Source organism: Excalfactoria chinensis, chromosome 8 (genome assembly GCF_039878825.1).
Source record: "Excalfactoria chinensis isolate bCotChi1 chromosome 8, bCotChi1.hap2, whole genome shotgun sequence".
In the NCBI taxonomy this organism is placed as follows: domain Eukaryota; kingdom Metazoa; phylum Chordata; class Aves; order Galliformes; family Phasianidae; genus Excalfactoria; species Excalfactoria chinensis.
This window is the reverse complement of record NC_092832.1, coordinates 3,774,869-3,794,463: the sequence shown is the minus strand read 5'-3', so window position 1 is coordinate 3,794,463 and position 19,595 is coordinate 3,774,869. Positions and strand designations below refer to the sequence as shown.

The window sequence follows — 19,595 nt, the reverse complement described above, 5'->3', positions numbered from 1 at the left end:
CCAGCATCACATGCACCTGGAGGGGGACACAGGGTAAAGACTGTCTCATTTCTGATCTTCCATGTGGAACAGAGATTTTCTTCAAGCCATCAGGCTGGCCTTGTAGAGAAAAAGGCTTCTTGTTTCCATGACAATGAACCGTGGCTGCATCAGTGCATCCCTGGCACTGGCAGAGGCTAGCATGTGGGGAGAGTGGCTGGTGGTGAGGCCATGCAGAGTGAGGTCAGTGGGGCATGGTGGGTGGGATGCTCCCACTGGGGTGTAATCAGCAATCCCATAAAGCCTTGAGTGTGTTCCAGGATGCTCTTTTGGGCATGGGATGGCTGTGTGGCCAGAGAACAGTCTACACTAAGGAAAAAAAGAGGCGTCTTTGCATGTACATCATACGATTCCTTGATCCTTGCTTTGAGTGGTGTGTGATGTGAGGATGCAGGGATCAACATGGAAACTGACCATCTCCATCTGTCCTAAACGTCCCCACGAGTTCAGGTGTAATGGTGATGGCATGGTCCCCCCTTGATGTCTCTCCACACCAGGACTGTGTGGGGCAGCCCTTCTTACATCCTCTGAATTGGATGCAGTCACCTCAGGCTCTTCCCAGGCGCTGGCTGGCATTTCCAATGTTTGTTTATTGCTGATAGGGTTTGTACTGGGGAAGGATGCGCAAGTGGGTGGGTGGCCTAATTGGCAATGGAGATGCTCTAGTGGTGTGCCAGCTACCTAAGGAAAAGCTTGACTGCTCAGCTCCCAGAGGGCTGGGCAAGGTGATGGAAGCAGACAGATGGGCTGTGTATGGCCACCAGCAAGGCCACAGCCTCCCTGGTTGCAGGTCCTGGATGAGGCTGGATGTCCTTGTGGTGAGGCTGTTGTGAGACACGGTATGTCCTTGGGGTGAAGGCAAGCAAGGGCTGCCTTCCTTGTGTTGCTTGCAGAGGCTTTGTTGGTTTTAACATTTGTCACCATTCTGTTGTGCTGGAGGAGAGCACCGGCCTCTGTTCTGGGAGGCAAAGGGTGACTTTTCCATTCCACATCCCGCTGAGCAGGGAGGGGGTGGTTGCACTGGGCTCCGGTCTGGCCTCCTGCCTTCCCCACTACAGCTCAGCAGCTGTTCTCACTGGGGAGCCAACCAGCCACCCGAGGCAGGTCATGAATGCCAAGAGGCTGCGGGAGGACATTTGTTTCATTTGCTGCCATCAGAAGTTTGCCTGAGCCCAGATTTAGCAATCTGCTGGTTGCGATGCGCATCTCTCCCAACAGTCAGTTCCCCAACTGTTAGGCTGAGCCATGACCTCCGTGATGTAAACAGCCTGGATCCATCTGCTCCTGAGCACTAAGTATGTGGGAGAGAAAAAGCAATGATTTTCATCGTGCCGAGGCCCCTCGGTTTGCTCTCTAAATACTAACATGCACACATGTGCTGGAATTGCATGCATTGCTATTAGCAGAGATGGAGTCGCTCCAGGCAGGGGCTTGGAGAGCCAGATCTTCTGGGGCTTTGGCATTTATTACTGCGTCTATTAACTTTTCCCCCTCTATGGGTGCTATTACAGATCAATTAATTCCAACCAAAAGCGGGAAAGGGGAAAAAAATAAAATAAAATAAAATTGGCCCCGTTCCTCTTCGTGCACATTTCGCAGGTATAAAGCCCAAGGAGATGTGACTGCTCAGCTTTTAAAGCTCCACAGGCTCCTGAAATAACCCTGACAGGAGCATCAGAGAGAGCAGGGAAGGAGCAGCCGCTGCAGTGCTGTGGGGCTGGGAGCTCAGGAGCACGACTCGGTACATCGTGTGTCCTAGGGCTGGTGTAACCCAGGGCGATGCCAAAGCAAGAAGCTGAGAAGCGATGGCAAGAGAAATGAAATCTATCTGCCTTGTACCAAACAAGAGAGTAATTTAAATCCTCCTAATTGCTTCCACTCATCCTGGTGATGTTAAGTCTTTTCTCCCTTTAAGTCTTTTCTGCCCCCCACCCTCAGCTCTTGCACTAAGCCTTTGAAAGAAACGACTAATGTTATAATTAAAGGATCAATTTGGCAAGATTTCTTTGTCTTAAGATCTTCTTTCTTTCAGGTTGGGTTAGCGCTGTGTTCCCAGTCTCCTGAGAGTATTCTTCAGCTCCTCCAGGAGCTTTTTGTACCATCTCTGAAATCTTTTTCGCTTCGCTTCATTTGTATTTTTTTTCCTATCCAATTTCGAGGCGTAACAAGCGACGAATAAGGTTAAGTTTTAGCGATTAATGAGCGGGGCGTCAAAGGCACGAGTGTGCGTTGTCAATGGAAGCAGGGGTTTCTGCTGGCCCGTGTTTGAGCAGGATCAGATGGTTTGAAGCCAAACACTTGGTGGGTGCCCTATCCCTACAGACAGCCATGTCAGGCTGGAGGGGCTCTGAGCACTGATGGGGCTGTGGGTGTCTCTGCTCAGTGCAAGGCAATAGGACCAGATGGCCCCTAAGGGTCCCCTCCGACTCAAACGGTTCTATGGTGAATGCCTTGGAGGTGTTTATGGAGAAGTCTTGTGGAGATGCCATGAACGATAGCAAGGTGCCAACAAACGTGCTCAGCAAATATTGCTTTGGAAGCTTACATTGTGTTTTCTTCAGCGGTGGCGGCATCTTGCGGAGTGGTTTAGAGGAGGGCAGGATGTCTGTGCCCACTGTGTGTTTGGGAATTGGCTCTTCTGAGCTGTGATGGGGATGTAGGTTTGGGCTGCACTTGTTGCTGTGCTCTGGGGAAGCTCTCGTCTCACTGACACGACACTTGAGCACCTTCTGCAGCTGATGCAGAGGAGCGATGCTCATCTACATTCAGCAGCCAGGTGGGCATCCATATTCATCAAGCACCTCTCTGCCTCGCCTGCCTGTGCCACCTCTCCCCGAGGCCCCAGGCCCCATGTGAACACACTGCCTGACAAGAGAAGCGTGTCGGGAGTGCCACGTCCATCATGTCACTGGGACTGGCATCTTCTCCCACAGCAGGTGGGACAAGAGAGAAAAACCCACAGCCATGAGGCAACGCAAGGGTCTCCCCTTTGATTTCTCCTTGGAAGTTGTTTGCCAGCATGCCTCAGCTGCTCCGTGTTTGCTGTTCTCTTGCAGATGTGCTCTGCGGACTCCCCGTGGTCTGCAGGCTGTGGGTGAAGGGCTCGCTTTGATGCTCTTCACAAAGCACTCGGCAGAGAGCTCTTGCTTTTGGAGATTGCTTTTGGAGCTGTTTATTCCAGTTCTTCCCTATTTCAGTTAGCAATATCATCCATGAGCTGCTTGACTGGGTAGATGGATCAGCCTGGTGGCTACACAGTCCTAAAGGTCTTCTCCAACACAGATGACTCTATAGCTTTGGCAATGCCCAGCTCCTTGGTGGCCGTGATAAGGAGAGGTTAATTTAGGGAAATGTAGGTTAGATGTTAGGGGAATTCTTTACTCAGAGTGGTGATGTCCTGGCACTGCTGCATAGAGCTGTGGGTTGCCCCATCCCTGGAGGTGCCCCAGACCATGGATGGGCCATGGATAGCCTGAGCTTGGTGGGCAGCCAGCCCAAGGCAGAGGGGGGTGGGGGGGCTTTGAGGCCCCTTCCAACCCAGTCATACTGTGATTCTATGAAAGAGGTGCTTTGCACCTTTGCTGGGTGGATTGGGCAGGATCTCCCAAATGAATCACTGCACATTATCAGTCCTCTGTGCGCCGTAGGCGGCTGTTTATTTGTTTTGCAGTGGCAATGACATATCTAGCAGTTGTTGTGGGTTTTGCTCTTGATGGTTGGTTCTGAATCCATTGTATTTGCGTTTTGAAGCCATCAATTAGAGTGTTTGAGAGTTGCTGGGATGTTAACGTGATAAAATACTGAAAAATGGTGATTTCTCATGCTGTATCAGTACTAGCTCCACACCTCCCATCTGCAGGTTGCTGTCACTTGCAAAGAGGGACAAAACCTGCCTTGTTTACAGACGATGAAATGCAGAGCCCAGGAGGGGATGGGAGGAGTGACGTGTCCTTGGAACAGTGGGGGCACAGATGCAAACCCTCCCCTTGTCACCTCGAGACGCATGTTGAAACTAAGGCTCTGCAACTGGATGTCAGTGGCTTTTTTAACATTTGGTATTTACCCTCTTTGACCTTTGTTTTTCTCTGCTTCAAAACAAAAAGCTCTGCAGGCTTATGGCTGCTCTAAGCCCAGCCTGCGTCCTGGGAAATTCGGCTGCATTTAAAAGGTAGCAGTGCACGGAACAGCAGGGCTGAGCCAAACATGCAGCAAGCCTTTGTGCGTGCATTTCCCTTCAGATCCTGGAGTGTCTCTCCTTGGGAAGAACAGTGTCCTATGAAATAGCTGCCCAATGGTGGCCCTGTCTCCACTGCCTTTGGGCCCTACATGGACCAACACATCTGCATCTCTTGGAGGAACCAGCTTATAAAAGCACCTCTGGAGCTGGGAACGTTGGTGGTTCCTCACCTGGAGCCCCTCCATCCCCTCATTACTGTTGGGGACAGTGGCCTGTTTGCACTGCCTTTTCCCTGTGCTTTCACATGGGCATTGCCTTCCCCTTCTGCCTCTGTTTTTGTTCACAGAAAACCCTTCTCCTCTTGGCACACGGTGTCAATGCAAACCAGCATGACGTGCTCTGTGTGAATCATTCACGCTGCTCGCTGTCAGCCCTGTCTAACACAAGCCCCTGTAGGACCTGGCGGAAGGCTTCCAGCAGTACCCATTAGAAAACCTCTTTTAAATCACAAGCTTCTCCCAAGGTAGAGGGTAACCATCAGCATCTGCCTCTGCTAAATGGGTTGCTGATGTAAGGCACGACCTCAGCAGCGCAACGCTCAGACCCTCTGGCTGGCTGTGCCAGCCCTGCTGCCGTGCCTGCTTGCACCTTCTGTTTCAGCTCCAGCACCAGCTTATAGACAGCACTCACTGCTCTTGTTTTAGTTCCTTTACACCTCTTGGGTAGATATCAGCTGATCTTCCTGTTCTGCACCTGCCTCATCCATCCTCTACAAATCTCCAGTCCTGTCCTGCAACCTTTCCTGAGGTGAAGGTGTTTTTCCTCAGATTGCGATGCTCTAAACAGGTGCCATGAGCTTCCCTCATGCCGAGCAGAGCAGAAGCATTACCTGGTGCCTTACAGATGGCATCCCTTGCTACACAGCCCACTGCAACTGGCTTTCTCACAGCAGCACGCTACTGCTGCCTCAGCTTCAGCATGCAAGCCTCTTCCCACCCCATCTGCTGCTGTGTGTCATTTTATGACCATTTTGGTAACTGGTTTGCTGTGCTTCCTGGTGGGGAAAGGTGGTTCTGTGGAGGTGGTTGGCTTCTTCGAAAGCATGGAAACCACAGTGTTGGTGTGACCTGTGCTATAGATAAGGGTAGTGAGGTACTGGCACAGGCCATAGAGGTGGTGGGGTCGCCATCCCTGGAGGTGTTATAAAAGCCGTGGAGTTGTGATACTGAGGGGTGTGGGCATGGGATGGGGGTGGTGTTGGACACGATGATCTTAGTGTTTTTTTCCAACCTTAATGATTCTATATATCCCCTCTAGACTCCAAGATGCTCCTGGTATAATACAAGTGGGTTGCAGCATCTGTGATAGTTTTTCTCTTAGCCTTCTTATTATTATTTTCCCAATTGAGGCTGTTCTGAGGATGCTTTCATGTGGTTTCTTCTCCTGTTGAAACTTGACCTTGGCCCTGCAGTGCTTTGAGCCAAGCACACCAATGAAGAAGAGAAATCTAGAGGTTGGCAACCCTGCCTATAGCATGAGGGTGGAAGCGGATGGTTGTTAGGGACCCTTCCAACCCAAGCAGTTCTATGGTTCTATGAATGTGCAGCTGCAGCAGCAGCCTGGTGAAGAAGGCTGCCCCAAGTTCTCCTGCTGGGCACGGGAGTGGGAATGAAGGATGATTTGCAGCCATGGGCAGAGCAAGCCATCTGCTCCCATGGCCTTGGCAGGCTGGGCATAGGGTCTGGATGGTGCCTTGCTGGTGGGAGAACAGATGGCACTGAGCTCCCACCACAATTCCTAGCCCTCCCCTCTGTCCCTCAGTGCCTGCCATTGGTATTCCCAAGGCTGTGGTGGCACCAGGTTCTGCACAGCCCCATGCACAAGGTGGGTTTCACTATCGCAAGGAAATTTTTCCATGCTGGAGGCTTGAACCTGTACCAGGCAGGTACATACGCCTTTGCAGGTCTGGGGACCTTACGTAGGGCTGCAGAGCGATGCCAGATCTCTTTGCAAAGCCGAACAGTGCTGTTCCACGGGACACAACCCTAAAACCACAGGGAGCATCATCCTTTGTGGCAGCCAGCCCCGTGCTTGGAGCGTTCCCAGGCAGCTGTCAGTCAGCACGGCCGGCCCCGTGCTCACTGCACAGAGCTATCTCTACCCGCTGCTGCAAATTGGCTCTGAGCAATCCTTGATCTGTCAGCATCGCCTACCCACTCTCAGATGTCACCAGCCCCCGCTGCTGCCCTGCTCAGTAACGTGTCTCACTGAAATGAAATAATTCATTAAGTTGAGTTTAACTCCCCCCTCCCCCCTTTCCCCCCCCCCCCCCATCCTCCTCCTAATGGACAAAAGCAATTAGGCTCCATTAGGGAGCAGGAGTGTGGGAAGCGTCTCCCTCGGAGCTGCTGCCACAGCAGAAAGGGCTGTTGTGTCCCTGGGTGTGTGTGTGTGGCACCAGCTTCTTGCAGTCAGGGTTCTGCAAGCCAATGCTTGGACACGGGGAGATGGCATTTCAGCTTTCATCCCTCTTGGCTGCAGAGGGCTGGGGGACTTTCCTGTGCAAACCATGCCCAGCCAAGCCAGGCTCAATGAGATTGCTGGAGAAGGTGCTCCAATGACACAAGTCACACCAGGGCACAGCGCCAGTGGGATAAAGGTACGGTCCCTGCTGGCTGTGGCTACCAATGGCATCTTCTCTCTTTTTGGCATCTCCACGTTGGCAATGCACAGGAGCTGGCGTGGGGGATGAAGCGCAGCCGGCACCATCCTGCCTTTCCCCCGCGCAAGGCAAGGAGCTGTTCCACATGCCGTGCCCAAAGCGAGCGCCTTTCCCCGCCGGCTGTGGGAGGTGCTCCCCGCCCTCCTTCCCTCCACTTAGGCTGCTTTTCTCTTCCTTCCCTTTTGTTCTCTCCCCCTTCCCCTGCCCCAGGAAGAAAGTCTCATTTCAGGCTGAAAGCCGGAGCTGGAAGGAGAGAGTCATTTGATGCTCAATGCTGGAGCGGTAGGAAACTTCACCTTCCTGGGGTGGAATTAAAAATGCTTGAATTGTCTGCGGATCTTAAACAAGAGATGGAGGGAACATTTCAGGGCTTTTCACACAAACACGCACTCACACACATGCAAAAGCCCACACAGCATTAAGGGTGTAATAGCTCAGCTGGGGTGATGCACTTGAACTCCCCCTGCAGCAGACAGACCAATTCTTTCTGTTCCTTGGAATATTCTGAGGCTGGAGATGGCTGCTGGGCTCTGGGGAGAGAGAGGTTCGTCTTGTTTCTTGTTCTCCATCATCATGTTCCTCCCAGTGTGCGATACAAGTCCTGCAGGACTTGGGAACAGCAGCCAGCAAGTTCCATCCCCATGATGAGAAAGGATGTGCTGGGGGATGTCCAGATCAGGGGATTCTCCTTGTGTGCCAACCTGCTCATTGCTAGAGGTGTAATAGACAGATGGATATGCCCCAGGTGCTTGGTGTGTGTCAGTGAGAGGTATGGGATCTCCTAGAATATTTGTTTGTGTGTTTGGGAGTGGATATGATTAAGTGGATGCTGGCGTATCTGTGCACGTTAGAAGCTGTGTGAGCAGTGAGCATGGTGTTAGCACTGCGGTCCATAGGATGACAACACGAGTATCTCAGTCCATGGGAAGACCTTCCAAGGAGAGGCTGGAGAGAGAAAGGAAGATCCCAAGAAGCATATGCCCTAGTGAATGGTATTGCAGGAGAGAGGCCACAGAGGTGATGGATGCCCCATCTTTAAAGACATTCAAAGTCAGGCTGGATGGAGCTCTGAGCAACTGATAGAGCTGTAGGTGTCCCTGTTCATTGCAGGGGTTTGGACTAGATGATCTTTAAGTGTCCCTTCCAACTCAATCAATTCTGTGATTCTGTAATTTTCCCACTTCATGATGGCTTGCTGGAGATTGAGAGGGAACCCAGAGCAACTTTGCCAGCCTAGTGTGGATCTTGGTGCAAGGCAACTGTTGCTGGAGAAGCAGATGAGTCTTGGATAGAGCATCCACCTGCCTTCTTCCCCGTGCACTGTGTGCTTCCTGTGCACAAAGAGCTGAGAGCTTCCCAGTGCTGTTTCTCTGCTCTCTTTGCTCATCCTATGCCTCCAAAGAGTGAATCCACCATCCACGGACTGTTCCTTCTGGTTCAGCCATCCAGACTTTTGTTCTGCTGGCGTTGGCCATTGAATGGGTGATGACAGCAAAAACAACCGTGGCTGCCCATTCTGAGCTGAAGGCAGTGAGGTGAGGGGTGTGTGGTGTGGATGGGATGTCTATGGGACCCCTGTCTGTGCTCTCACTGCCCCTCTGTGCCATTGCAGGGAGTTTGCCAAAGAACGTGAGCGCGTGGAGAACCGCCGGGCCTTCATGAAGCTGCGGCGACAGCAGCAGATCGAGCGGGAGCTCAACGGCTACCGGGCCTGGATAGACAAAGCGGGTAAAGGGCTGGGGTCCCAGGGGGTGTTGGGGATGCAGAGTGGTTGGGATGGGGATTGGTCTCCTTGCAGCCCCAGGGTGGTCCTGGTGCTTACTAGGTGACAATGGCTGTGTGGGTGAGCTCAGCCCCGGCAGACATGATGGCAAATCTAACTTGTGAGTGAGCAGAGAAAGTACATTGTGATCTGCTGAGGAGTTAGTAGAGGGCAAGTGGCCATTCAGAGATCTCACAGGGATATGTTAGAGGGGTTTCCTCTGAATGCATGACTCAGAAATGAGATTTTCTACCTACAATATTCAGCTTATTTAGTTATTATTTAGTAGGGTCGATCAGAAGTCATTTCTCACTCTGATGCAAAATGTGGTAGCTGCTTCTTGCTTTTGGATACTTACTCTATACTTGATGAGAGTTTGCAGCCTCTAGCAACCACTTTCAGGCTGGGCAAAGTGCTCAAGTCTGATGTGCTCAGCCAATGGTGGCTTGTCTCCTGATGCTGAGCTGTGTGTTTTGCATAGAGGAAGTCATGCTGGCTGAAGAGAACAAAAATGCTGGGACCTCAGCCTTAGAAGGTAAGTGAACGTCCTGCAAAAGCACCTACTGCCCTTCCTTGTGCTTGAGACCCTCCTCTATGAGTGGAGAAGGGTCTACAGATGCTCCACTGGGGTCTGCAGCCCAGTGGAGGGCTGGGGGAAGATGGATGGCTGTTGAGGCCAGGAGATGGCTGCTCCTTCATGAGTCTCTGGCCTGTTGACAATTGAGTATGATCAAACCTCCATCCCGTGCCCAGACCTGAATTACCAAGTACTGATCACCTGGTCATGATCCTATGATCAGGTTGCTGGCAGAGCTGGGCCACTGTGGTCCAACCCTGCTCCTCTTCCCAGTGCTCAGGCGAGCCACCATCAAGAGGAACCGGACAGATGCCATGAACCGTGACTCCAGCGATGAGCACTGCGTCGATATCTCCTCCGTGGGGGAGCGGAGGCTGGCACAGAGGAGGCCTCTTCATCCTACCTTGGGTCAGTGCAGCTTGGAGCTTTCCTCCCCTAAACATGTGCCAGTACACTGAGCTGTGGTGGTTGCTTGCAGCACAGTCAGACATCCTTGTGCCGTTGTGCTGGGAGCCAGCTGACTCACCTCCATGCTGCTATGAAGGCTGGAGATCCCAGCTCCTCCTCTCACCTTGGCACCCCTTTTTTTTCCCTCAGGTAACCCCCTGAGTCGGTCTGGTCTCAAAGGAGTGGATGGAGCCTCCTATTTACGGCACAAGGAGCGGCTCCTGCGCATCTCTGTTCGCCACATGGTGAAATCCCAGGTCTTCTACTGGATTGTCTTGAGCCTGGTGGCTCTTAACACTGCCTGTGTGGCCATCGTCCATCACAACCAGCCAGCCTGGCTCACACACTTCCTCTGTGAGTCCTTGGGTTTGGTGCAGGGGTTGTGTTTATCCTAAAACTGTGAACACTGGTGATGGAAATCTTACTGGAGGCCCATTTGGAATGCCTACAGTAGTGGGGTCTGAGCTGGGAAGGTGTGAGTGTGCATGGATGAGGCTGAGCAATGGTCATGAATGAACCCTCCAGCTGAAGTTTTGGTTCAAAGCATGGTGTTAGGGATCCCACTGACAGTGACTGGGGCATCCCCCAGTCCACTGTGGGTTGTGGTACAAAAAGTCTTAGAGGCAATACATCTGTACCCATTCTGGCATGGAGCTAACAGCAGAACAGTGTGGTCAACACCTCGTGTGGTGCTGCCGAGCTGTTGCAGGAGGGACAGTGCTGCTTTCTCATCCATGTTACTTTTATTCACCTTGAAAACGTCCCCAGCAAGCACTGTACCTGCCCAATCTGCTTTAGCACGCTCAGGCCTGCTGGGATCCCAGCACGACACAGTGTGGTGTGGCAGCTGGTCGTGGTGGGAAGCATCTTTTGAACAAGGTGAAGAAGCAGGCTGTTGCCTGCTAATGTTTCTGAAATAGCTTGAGAAGCTCTTCACTGGCTTGTGGCTGTTTGGCTTAGTTACCCTGGCCAGGTTCCAGTTGTGCAATGATTTAGATCCAGACTGCTAATATTCCCCTACAGGGCAGTGTGGTTAACATCTTGGAGGACGCTCCAACAATCATCATATAATGTAAAGGAACTGCTTTGCTCCGTGATAGCCCTCACTGGTCCTCAGTACCCCCTGGGGCATCAATGCATCTACCCTGACAAATTAACACAGCGGGGCTGGTGCTCTGTTATTCACGTTTAGCTCCTTGCATACTTGTTTTTGAATTCCATACCCTGGGGAAGCAGTGTGCTCCTTGACTCGTCCCACCTCTGTGATGTTCTACCTGGGCCTGTGGTGGGTGCATGCACGCTGCTTTCTGCTCTGAGGGTAGCACATCTGGGTTTTTGCTTTCAGACTATGCAGAGTTCCTGTTTCTTGGACTCTTCCTCCTGGAGATGTCCTTGAAGATGTATGGGATGGGGCCACGCCTGTATTTCCATTCTTCATTCAACTGCTTCGACTGTGGGGTAGGTGGCTCCGGGGATGCTGCAGGCCAGGGAATACATTTAGGGTTGTCTACAGAGCAAAGGATCATTGGGGACATGGTCCTTGCATGGGCCAGGACAACTAAACTGAGACACCAGGTTTTCAGGCAGGGTGGTGGGTGTTTTGCTCTCAAGAATGAAAAGGCTTCCTGCAGCAGCCTGTCCTGAGCTCACCTTTGACTTACGGCCATGTCTGTTTCTCAGGTCACAGTGGGAAGCATCTTTGAAGTGGTTTGGGCCATCTTCCGACCAGGGACCTCATTTGGGATCAGTGTCCTACGAGCCCTTCGTCTCCTGCGAATATTTAAAATAACCAAGTGTGTACCACCCATTTGTGCCTGTCACCCTCCATCTTGGGCTGTGGCTGCAGCCCAGGTCCAGTCAATCCTGCTGGCATTACTGCAAGTGCTCAGCACTGTGTCTGTTTTCTAGGTACTGGGCATCCTTGAGGAATTTGGTGGTCTCGCTGATGAGCTCCATGAAGTCTATTATTAGCCTGCTCTTCTTGCTCTTCCTCTTTATTGTAGTCTTTGCTCTGCTAGGAATGCAGCTGTTTGGAGGCGGGTAGGTTGTTGTGAGTCTTGGGGAAACTGAGCTTTGCTGGGTGATTTTGAAGCTAGGAGATGATACTCTTGTGGGTGCCAGGAATTCTGCAGCCATGCTCCTCGGCCTGCTGCTACCAGTGTCAGCTCTGCCACACAAAGGCCCCTGCTTGTCAAGTGCCTCAAGACTATGGGAGTCCTACTGGCCATGATATATTTGTTCTGTGTTTTGGCATTTCGTGGCCAGTGGATCTTCCCTAGAGTGGGGGAAGCATAAGTAACTCTGCTAAGCATAAATAAGCAGCCTATGCTTTAGTGCCTCTTTACTCCATCTTGCTCATGTCCTTCTGGTTCCACTTCCAGGTTTAACTTCATTGATGGGACACCGTCGGCCAACTTTGACACTTTCCCTGCGGCCATCATGACGGTGTTCCAGGTAGGAGCTGGGTTGCAGGGGGACAAAGTCAGATGGGCTTGGGGCTATCTGCTCACTGCACCCTGGCTGGACAGGGCTCTAAACCAAGCAGGTCTTCTGAGGAGATCCAGTCCCTCAGCATTCTGATATTCACTCTATACAGACTGCGCCTGTAGAACAGGTCTTCATACTCAACTCTTGCCCTGTCTGGAATAGGCTGATGGGACTGCCCAGGTGGTAAGAAGGTGGCTGGTGACACACATGCTGGCTTGCTTTCTTTCTGCAGATCTTGACGGGTGAGGACTGGAACGAAGTGATGTACAATGGAATCCGCTCCCAGGGAGGCGTTCGCTCGGGCATGTGGTCTTCCATCTATTTCATCGTCCTCACCTTGTTTGGGAACTGTATCCACCTGGACACTGTGCTTTTTGCAGAAATAAACCCATCTCATCTCCCTCTTTGGGGCGCCCACTCTCCCCACCACTGCTCTATTACCCACTGAGGGAGACCCATCACATGTGGGGCAGTCTTGGATGTCCCAAACGCAGATAAGGAGCTGTCTGGAGGTGCACTGTGGGTGGTTCACATGGGATGGGTGGTTGCTCCTCGTTGAGCTGTGAGGAGCCATCAGGGCCGCCTTCCCTTGGTGGCTGCGGATGCCCATGTCCTTAACACGTGGCTTATGCATCCTTAGCTGCTCACAGATACTCTGCTGAATGTCTTCTTGGCCATTGCAGTGGACAACTTGGCTAATGCTCAGGAGCTCACCAAGGTAAGTTCCAGTTGTTCCTTTTTCTTCTTACTGGTGGGAAGGGTGGATGAGAAGGGATGGCACCAGGATCAGCACATGTAAGCACTTGGTTCCTTAGCTCAGCTCAGCTTGCAAAGAGGTCATCTCAAAGTGGATGTGGGGTTTTTCCTCCAGGAGGGCTCACATGGAGCTCCTCTGTGAGATACCAGCCCCTATGAGTGGACCTTGGTTTGGGGAAGTACTCCAACCTGCTGCTCTTGTGGCTTTCCTGAATGCTCATGCTTCACATCAAATGTGGCCTAACCATTTCTCCACTTAAGTTCCCTAGCTTTGTTTGTCCCCAGTCACACTGAGATAACTCTCATCTATCTGGTGTGGACTGTTATTTGCTGGAGATGTGGCAGGGAAGCGCTTTCCAGAGGTGTCACTATTTACTCCACATCTGCCGCAGGGCAGTGGAAGTGATGTAGAATGCAATTTTGGATGGCCCTTGAGAAACTTATTGGGCTTGACTGCTTTTAAGACTGTGCTGGGAAATATTTGAGGAAGGCTAAATGTTGGGGCACCATTTGGGTAAAGGCAAGGAGGCAAGAGCTGCAGGGGTCATTGCTTCTCTTTGAACGTGACCAGCTACCCCATGCTGCCTGCTTTTGCAGAGCTCATGCCTATTCCTCAGCTCCTATAGGCTCACTGAGCAGCCCCCACGTAGGTGCAAATCTAACCCATTCCCAGTGAATGAAATAAGAAGGTAGAGCCCGGGATCCCCTGCAGTCTATGTCCTGTCCTTTTATCCCTTTCCTCCCATGGTGGGAGCAGATGGTGATGACAGCTTGGGGTATCACCAACTTGTGTGGTGGCAAAGCTGTCCCCACAACATGAGACTAGTGAAGGCAGTCTGCATGCTGCCCCTTTCTCTTGGCCCCTCTAATGGGTACGCATTCGCTTGAACTGCAGGCCTCTCACTAAGCAACCCCTCTGTTTCCATTGTAGGATGAGCAGGAGGAAGAGGAGGCCTTTAACCAGAAGCACGCCCTTCAGAAAGCCAAGGAAGTCAGCCCCATGTCTGCTCCCAACATGCCTGCTATTGAGTGAGTGACCCCATGCACCCTGAGCCTCCCTTTGCTTCCCAAGTCCATCCCCTGGGATGGATGGAGATGGATATGCACTCCCCATGGAGCAGAGACCAGCTCATCAACAGACCCTGGGCTGCCCCAAGCAGAGCCTCACATGGCAGAAATCTCCCCAAAGTGGGTTAATGCCCCAAAACATAAAGCCCCAAAGTTGCTGCTAAGGGTAAGGAATGAAGGCAGAGAGCAGGAGATTGGTGGTGATCGTTCCCACAGAGCAGACCTCCCTGGGCTCCTTCCCTGGCCGTAATGCAGTTACTTGAGATGGAATAGGTTTTCAAAATCATGTTTCATTGTACATAAATTTCATTTGGGGAAGGAAAAAGCCCAAAACCACATAAACCCCCCCAACACGGTGTTTAGGGGCCCTGCCTCTGCGTTTCAGCAGAAGAAAGTTGTTTTTCCTTCCTAGACGCCTTTTTCTTTTTTTCCCTTTATTTTGCCGTGTCATATGGTCTAAATCATATAAAACTCTCAAAGTCAACATTGGAACGAGGCGTTTTGATTTGTTTCCCAAAACAGCACATTTCAGTACGGCTGAAAGGATTCATTTTTTTATTTCTTCCTTTATTATTATTTATTTTTTTTTATAGAATCCCTTCCCAGGGAATTTTAGGTTTCATCATGCTTTGAAACCAAGCCAGGTTCGCACACGGCAGAGTCTCCAGCAAATCTGCTGAGAGAAATCTAGGCAAGCTCCAATGCACAGTGTTGGAGGAAGCGGCGAGGTTCATCTTAGACATTTGGGATCTGTCCAAGGTCCCTGGCTCCTTGGCTTTGCAGCAGTGGGATGCGATGATTTCCCATCCTGAATGCATGCCTGCTCGTTTTGAGGGCATGTACCTGTAAGACGTGCCTGGGGACGAAGGGATATTTGTCATAAGAAAGAAATCTATACAAGCAGGATTTGGGGGTTTATGTGCAAGATGGCAGAGTTTGTGTGTTATGATGAGCTCTGTCTGCCCACCTGAATGTACTTGGTAAAGTGAGGGAAGACAGAAATTTGGGTAGACAATGGGGAAAAATAGGGGATGGAGAGAGATGGAGAATGGAGAGGATGAGGTGGGAGATGGAATACATTGTGGCATCAAAGGATTTGCCTGTTCTGGACATCCATACTAGTCTTACAGCTGTTGCCAACTACAGCTGGTTAGGAAAGCAGATTTTCTTAACCTTAATGTTGTTGCTGTTGCTCCACTGGCATTTAAATGGATATCTGCAGCTCTTCTTTCCAGTTCGTCCCCCAGCTTGGGATGGGTAGTTTCAAGGCCAGCAGTGGCGTGGGGGTTACATTTTCCAGGGTTGATTTGGATGTCCTGCTGATGCCAGCAGCTGCTGGGGGGACATGGTGGGGAAATTGCAGGAAGGGACAAAAAGGAGCAGATCTGATGCCAAAGGGCTGTAACGGTGCAGCAGAACTGCTCTCCGTGTTTGGATGTGCACAGCCACAGATGGCTCAATTCCTACGTGGGTATGCGGCGCGGGCAGGTTGGGTGCGTGAATCGGTGCCTGCAGAGAGGTCTGATTGTGGTTGGGAGGAGTGCTCCCACGTGGCCGTGCTGGTGTGGGTGTCTGCGGTGCAGATTGGAGCATTGTGTGTGTGCACACGGGTGCCTGTGGTGCAGATGGCTTGGGCTGCTCGGTGAGTGGGAGGCCTGATGGACAGACGTATGCGGGTGCTGCTATGTGCCAGTGCCCGTGTGCTGCGTGGCTGCCTGCTGTAGGAATAGAAGCCAGACCTGAGCCATGTGCCCTGAGCAGGGCACCAGGCTGTCCCTGTGGGGCTGTGATGTAGCCCTTGTGTGGCACTGGGACTGTGCTGGGGGGTGAGGCTGTCAGTGCCCATGGTGAAAGCAGTTGCTCAGAGAGCAGTGGGTGCCCTGTCCCTGGCGGTGCCCAAGGTCTGGTTGGATGGGGCTCTGGGCAACTTGATCTAGAGCTTGATGTAGCAGTTGGCAACCTTGCCTGCAGCATGGATGATCTTCCATTCCAAGCCGAGCTACTCTTTAATTCTATGATGCACAGAACCTTGCACACGAGCTCTGCGTGCACCTGCGGGTGAGTCTGGTTGTGCGTTCTTACATGCATATCGAGTTTGCAAAAAGCAAGAAATGTAAATCAGTGTATGCATATTTGCATATATCAGCTGTGTGTCCCACTCTGTGGTCTCAGGATAGCACACATGGCTGCATTAACACATGGTGATGCTCTGAGCATCACAGGGCCAGCCCGACACATCACCTCCTCTGTAAAAATGCTGCGTGTTACTAGAAGTGAATAGCTCTTTCTGCTTGGAGTACCCAAGGACCAGGACTTCAAGGCAGCTTGTTTGGTCACATCTTCTTTCTCCTCAGCCCAGCTCTGTAGCCCTAGCACAGGCAATGCAGCCGTGCATCCCCTTGGAGAGCAGACTGTGTGCCATGGTGGGATGTCCAAATGAGACACGTGTGTGAGCACATACAGAGCAAGCACGGACAGGCAGCAGTTTGCTGGTGGCTCCTTGCTCTGGCATCCGTGTGCCCTCGGGCACCTTTGTGCACTGCCTGCAGTGATGGAGGAGGGCTGGTGGGGATTGAACGGGTTTGTTTTTCCTCCCCAGAAGAGACAGGCGCAGGAGACACCACATGTCGATGTGGGAGCCACGCAGCAGCCACCTGTACGTGGGTCGCGTGTCATCTATGGCTCCTGTACTGTTGGGGCAGCTCCTGCCTGTGTGTGGGGTGCTCTCCTACACCCGTGTCCCTGCGTGCATTCGTGGCTCTGTGCGTCTGTGTGTCGGTGTACCCGTGGGTGTGTACAGCGTGTGCTCTGGGGGAGAGCAGCGTACGCGTGTGCACGTGTGTGTTTCTGTGTGCCTCAGTGTGTCGGGAAGGGGAATGTTTGTCCTCCGCGGGGTGTTTGTGTTTACGGAGGTGTCAGGGGTCCTGGAAGGCAGAGCAAAGAGGAGCTCTGGCTATGCAGAAAGCCAACAGCTGCAGCCCCATATCCTCCGTGCAGTCCTCCCATGGCACGTGTCAGCCCAGCTGTGCAGGCAGGGAGGGGTTCCCGTGCCTGGTGATGCGTTCCATCGCACACGTCTCAGCAGCAAGGGCCATGTCTCATTGAGAAAGACTGCTCTTGGACCTGATATCTTATCCCTTTTTACTCTCTATCTCCATCCTATTGGCATTGCCACACAAGCATGGTCATCATCAGGGCAGTGTTCCTCCCAAAATGAGCCTGGTTCCAAGGAGCTGGAGAAGCAAGGGCACTCCCAGTGCCACAGAGATAGGACTGAGGGTCCCTCAGAGAGACCTCACTGCAACCTTTCAGTGCTTAAAGAGAGATTATAAAAAAGGGAGGGAGACTCACTTTTTACATAGTGACAGTGATAGATAGAATGAGAGGGAATGGCTTTAAACTAAAAGAGGGGAGATTTAAATGAGATGTGAGGAGGAAATTGCTCACTCAGGGTGGTGAGGTACTGGTACTGCTGCCCAGAGCTGTGGGTGCCCCATCCCTGGAGGTACCCCAGGCTTGGATGGGCCCTGGGCAGCCTGAGCTGCTGGGTGGTGTCCCTTTCCTTGGCAGAGTGAGGTGGAACTAAATGGGCACTGAGGTCCTTTCCAACCCAGACCATTCTATGGTTCTATGATTGAGAGTGGTGTCATCAGGCAAGCAAGACGGTTATGGTTGGTCACCACCTGGTTGACATGGGGCAGGTGTGGGTCCATTCCTCCTACATCCTGCAGTCTTTTGAAGGGGCAGGAGGTCAGGCTCAGCTGAATTGCCAGCCCCTGCCAGCACCAGAAGGACGCCCAAAGGCTGGGAACTAAGTCTTGGGGGCTGGGCTGGTGTTTGTGTCCCCAAACTCCGTGTCTGGTGACTCGTGTGCGCCTCCATGTCTTGTCACGGGGGCTGTGGGTGCATGCAGCCAGGGTGGGATGGGGTGACATGCCAGCACCAGGGACATTGGTGACCCCAGCCCATATGTCCCCACTGCAGGCGGGAGCGGCGCCGGAGGCACCACATGTCGGTGTGGGAGCAGCGTACCAGCCAGCTGCGCCGGCACATGCAGATGTCCAGCCAGGAGGGCATCAACAAGGATGAGCCACCCCTCATCAACCCACATGCCAGCATCTTCCGCCGCAAGAAGCCAGGGGATGGTGTTGCCTTGGAGAAGTGCGATGAGGAGCAAGGTGGCAAGGGAGAGCGGCCGCCAGCTGAGGGTCCTGAGCAGCCAGCACCAGGGACCAACCCAGGAGGTGGGGAGGACAGGAAGAGCCCATCGCCCCATGCCAGGAGGGACAAGGAAATGTGGCAACACAAAGCGTGCCATGGGAACTGCGAGCCGGGTGAGGAAGGGGCAGGAGGTGGCATCGAGGAAAGGGCACGGATGAGGCAGAGTCAGCGGCGCAGCCGGCACCGGAAAGCCAGGATGGAGGGGAAGGAGCCAACCGGAGCCCTGGAGAGCCGTGCGGGCAGCCAGGAGACAGGGCTAGAGGAGCCCTGCCCTGCAGAGGGGATGCAGGATGGGGAGCAGCATGGGGACTCTGCCGCAGCGCTGGACCTGATTCAGGGCGAGCTGGAGGCGAGCGGGGACCCCACCAGGTTGGTGGCTGGGGGGTATTTTGCAATCTTTGTGAGTCCTTGTATCATTGCCTTCCACTTAGTTTCTCTCACTTTTTTGTCCCATAGGACCAATGGGGTTCCCACCGAGGAGGGAAGCCTCCCAACATCAGCCCCTGAGCCCCCCCGGGGGATGGAGAGCAGCCTGGGTGAGCAGGACTGCAGCAGCCCAGATACCAGTGAGCAGGCCCTGCTGGGAGGGGCAGCACTGGGGGCCAGCCGCACCGTCAGCCACAGCGAGCCTGACCTGTCCTCTGTCACCGCCAATACCGAGAAGGCCACCGAGAGCACCACCATCATGATTGATGTCCAAGACTCCACTGTGGTACAGAGTGAGGACCTCTCTCTCTTTCCTGAGCACGCACGGGGGGAGCAGAAGGCTGTTTAAGTGGCTTTCTCTATCCACATCCATGGGGTGGGTGGGGGTATCCATCCCATCGTCCCACGTTGTCCCACCTGGTGTCCCCACAGCAGGGAGTGGGACAGGTCTGGGGCAGAAAAGCTGCCCCTCACCCCACTTGGCTGCAGGCAAAGGCTCTCATTTCTCTGCAGTTAGCAACAAGACCGACGGAGAAGCCAGCCCTTTGAAAGAGGCAGAGAGCAAAGAGGATGAGGAGCAGATGGAGAAGAAGAAGAGGAAGAAGGAGAAGAGCGAGACGGGCAAAGCGATGGTGCCACACAGCTCCATGTTCATCTTCAGCACCACAAACCCGTGAGATTTTCTTGTTTTTGGCTTCTGTACAGCCCAGCCCCACCATGCCCACTGTGCGCATCCCTCAGTGCCACATCTCCACTGTTCTGTAACACCTCCATGGTCAGTGACCCCACCACCTCCCCAGGCAGCCTGTGTCAGTGCGCACCACTCTTTCTGAGAAGAACTTTTTCCTAATAGCCAACCTGCTCTCCCTCGGTGATAGCCCAGGCCTGAGAGCATGGAACACGCGTGGGGCAG

General features: G+C 52.8%; 1 protein-coding gene across 1 annotated transcript in view; it reads left to right on the top strand.

Moving 5' to 3' along the window:
* The window catches only part of CACNA1E (calcium voltage-gated channel subunit alpha1 E), an 83,253-nt gene that overhangs the window by 37,856 nt on the left and 25,802 nt on the right, over positions 1 to 19,595 (top strand). Inside the window, exons 10-24 of the mRNA XM_072342685.1 lie at positions 8,551 to 8,666; positions 9,182 to 9,235; positions 9,551 to 9,685; positions 9,875 to 10,078; positions 11,070 to 11,182; positions 11,405 to 11,517; positions 11,633 to 11,764; positions 12,106 to 12,178; positions 12,444 to 12,561; positions 12,862 to 12,929; positions 13,899 to 13,996; positions 16,635 to 16,691; positions 18,020 to 18,625; positions 18,713 to 18,975; positions 19,196 to 19,355. Coding sequence (XP_072198786.1) covers positions 8,551 to 8,666; positions 9,182 to 9,235; positions 9,551 to 9,685; positions 9,875 to 10,078; positions 11,070 to 11,182; positions 11,405 to 11,517; positions 11,633 to 11,764; positions 12,106 to 12,178; positions 12,444 to 12,561; positions 12,862 to 12,929; positions 13,899 to 13,996; positions 16,635 to 16,691; positions 18,020 to 18,625; positions 18,713 to 18,975; positions 19,196 to 19,355 — 2,310 coding nt within the window. The remainder of the gene's footprint in view (positions 1 to 8,550; positions 8,667 to 9,181; positions 9,236 to 9,550; positions 9,686 to 9,874; positions 10,079 to 11,069; positions 11,183 to 11,404; positions 11,518 to 11,632; positions 11,765 to 12,105; positions 12,179 to 12,443; positions 12,562 to 12,861; positions 12,930 to 13,898; positions 13,997 to 16,634; positions 16,692 to 18,019; positions 18,626 to 18,712; positions 18,976 to 19,195; positions 19,356 to 19,595) is intronic.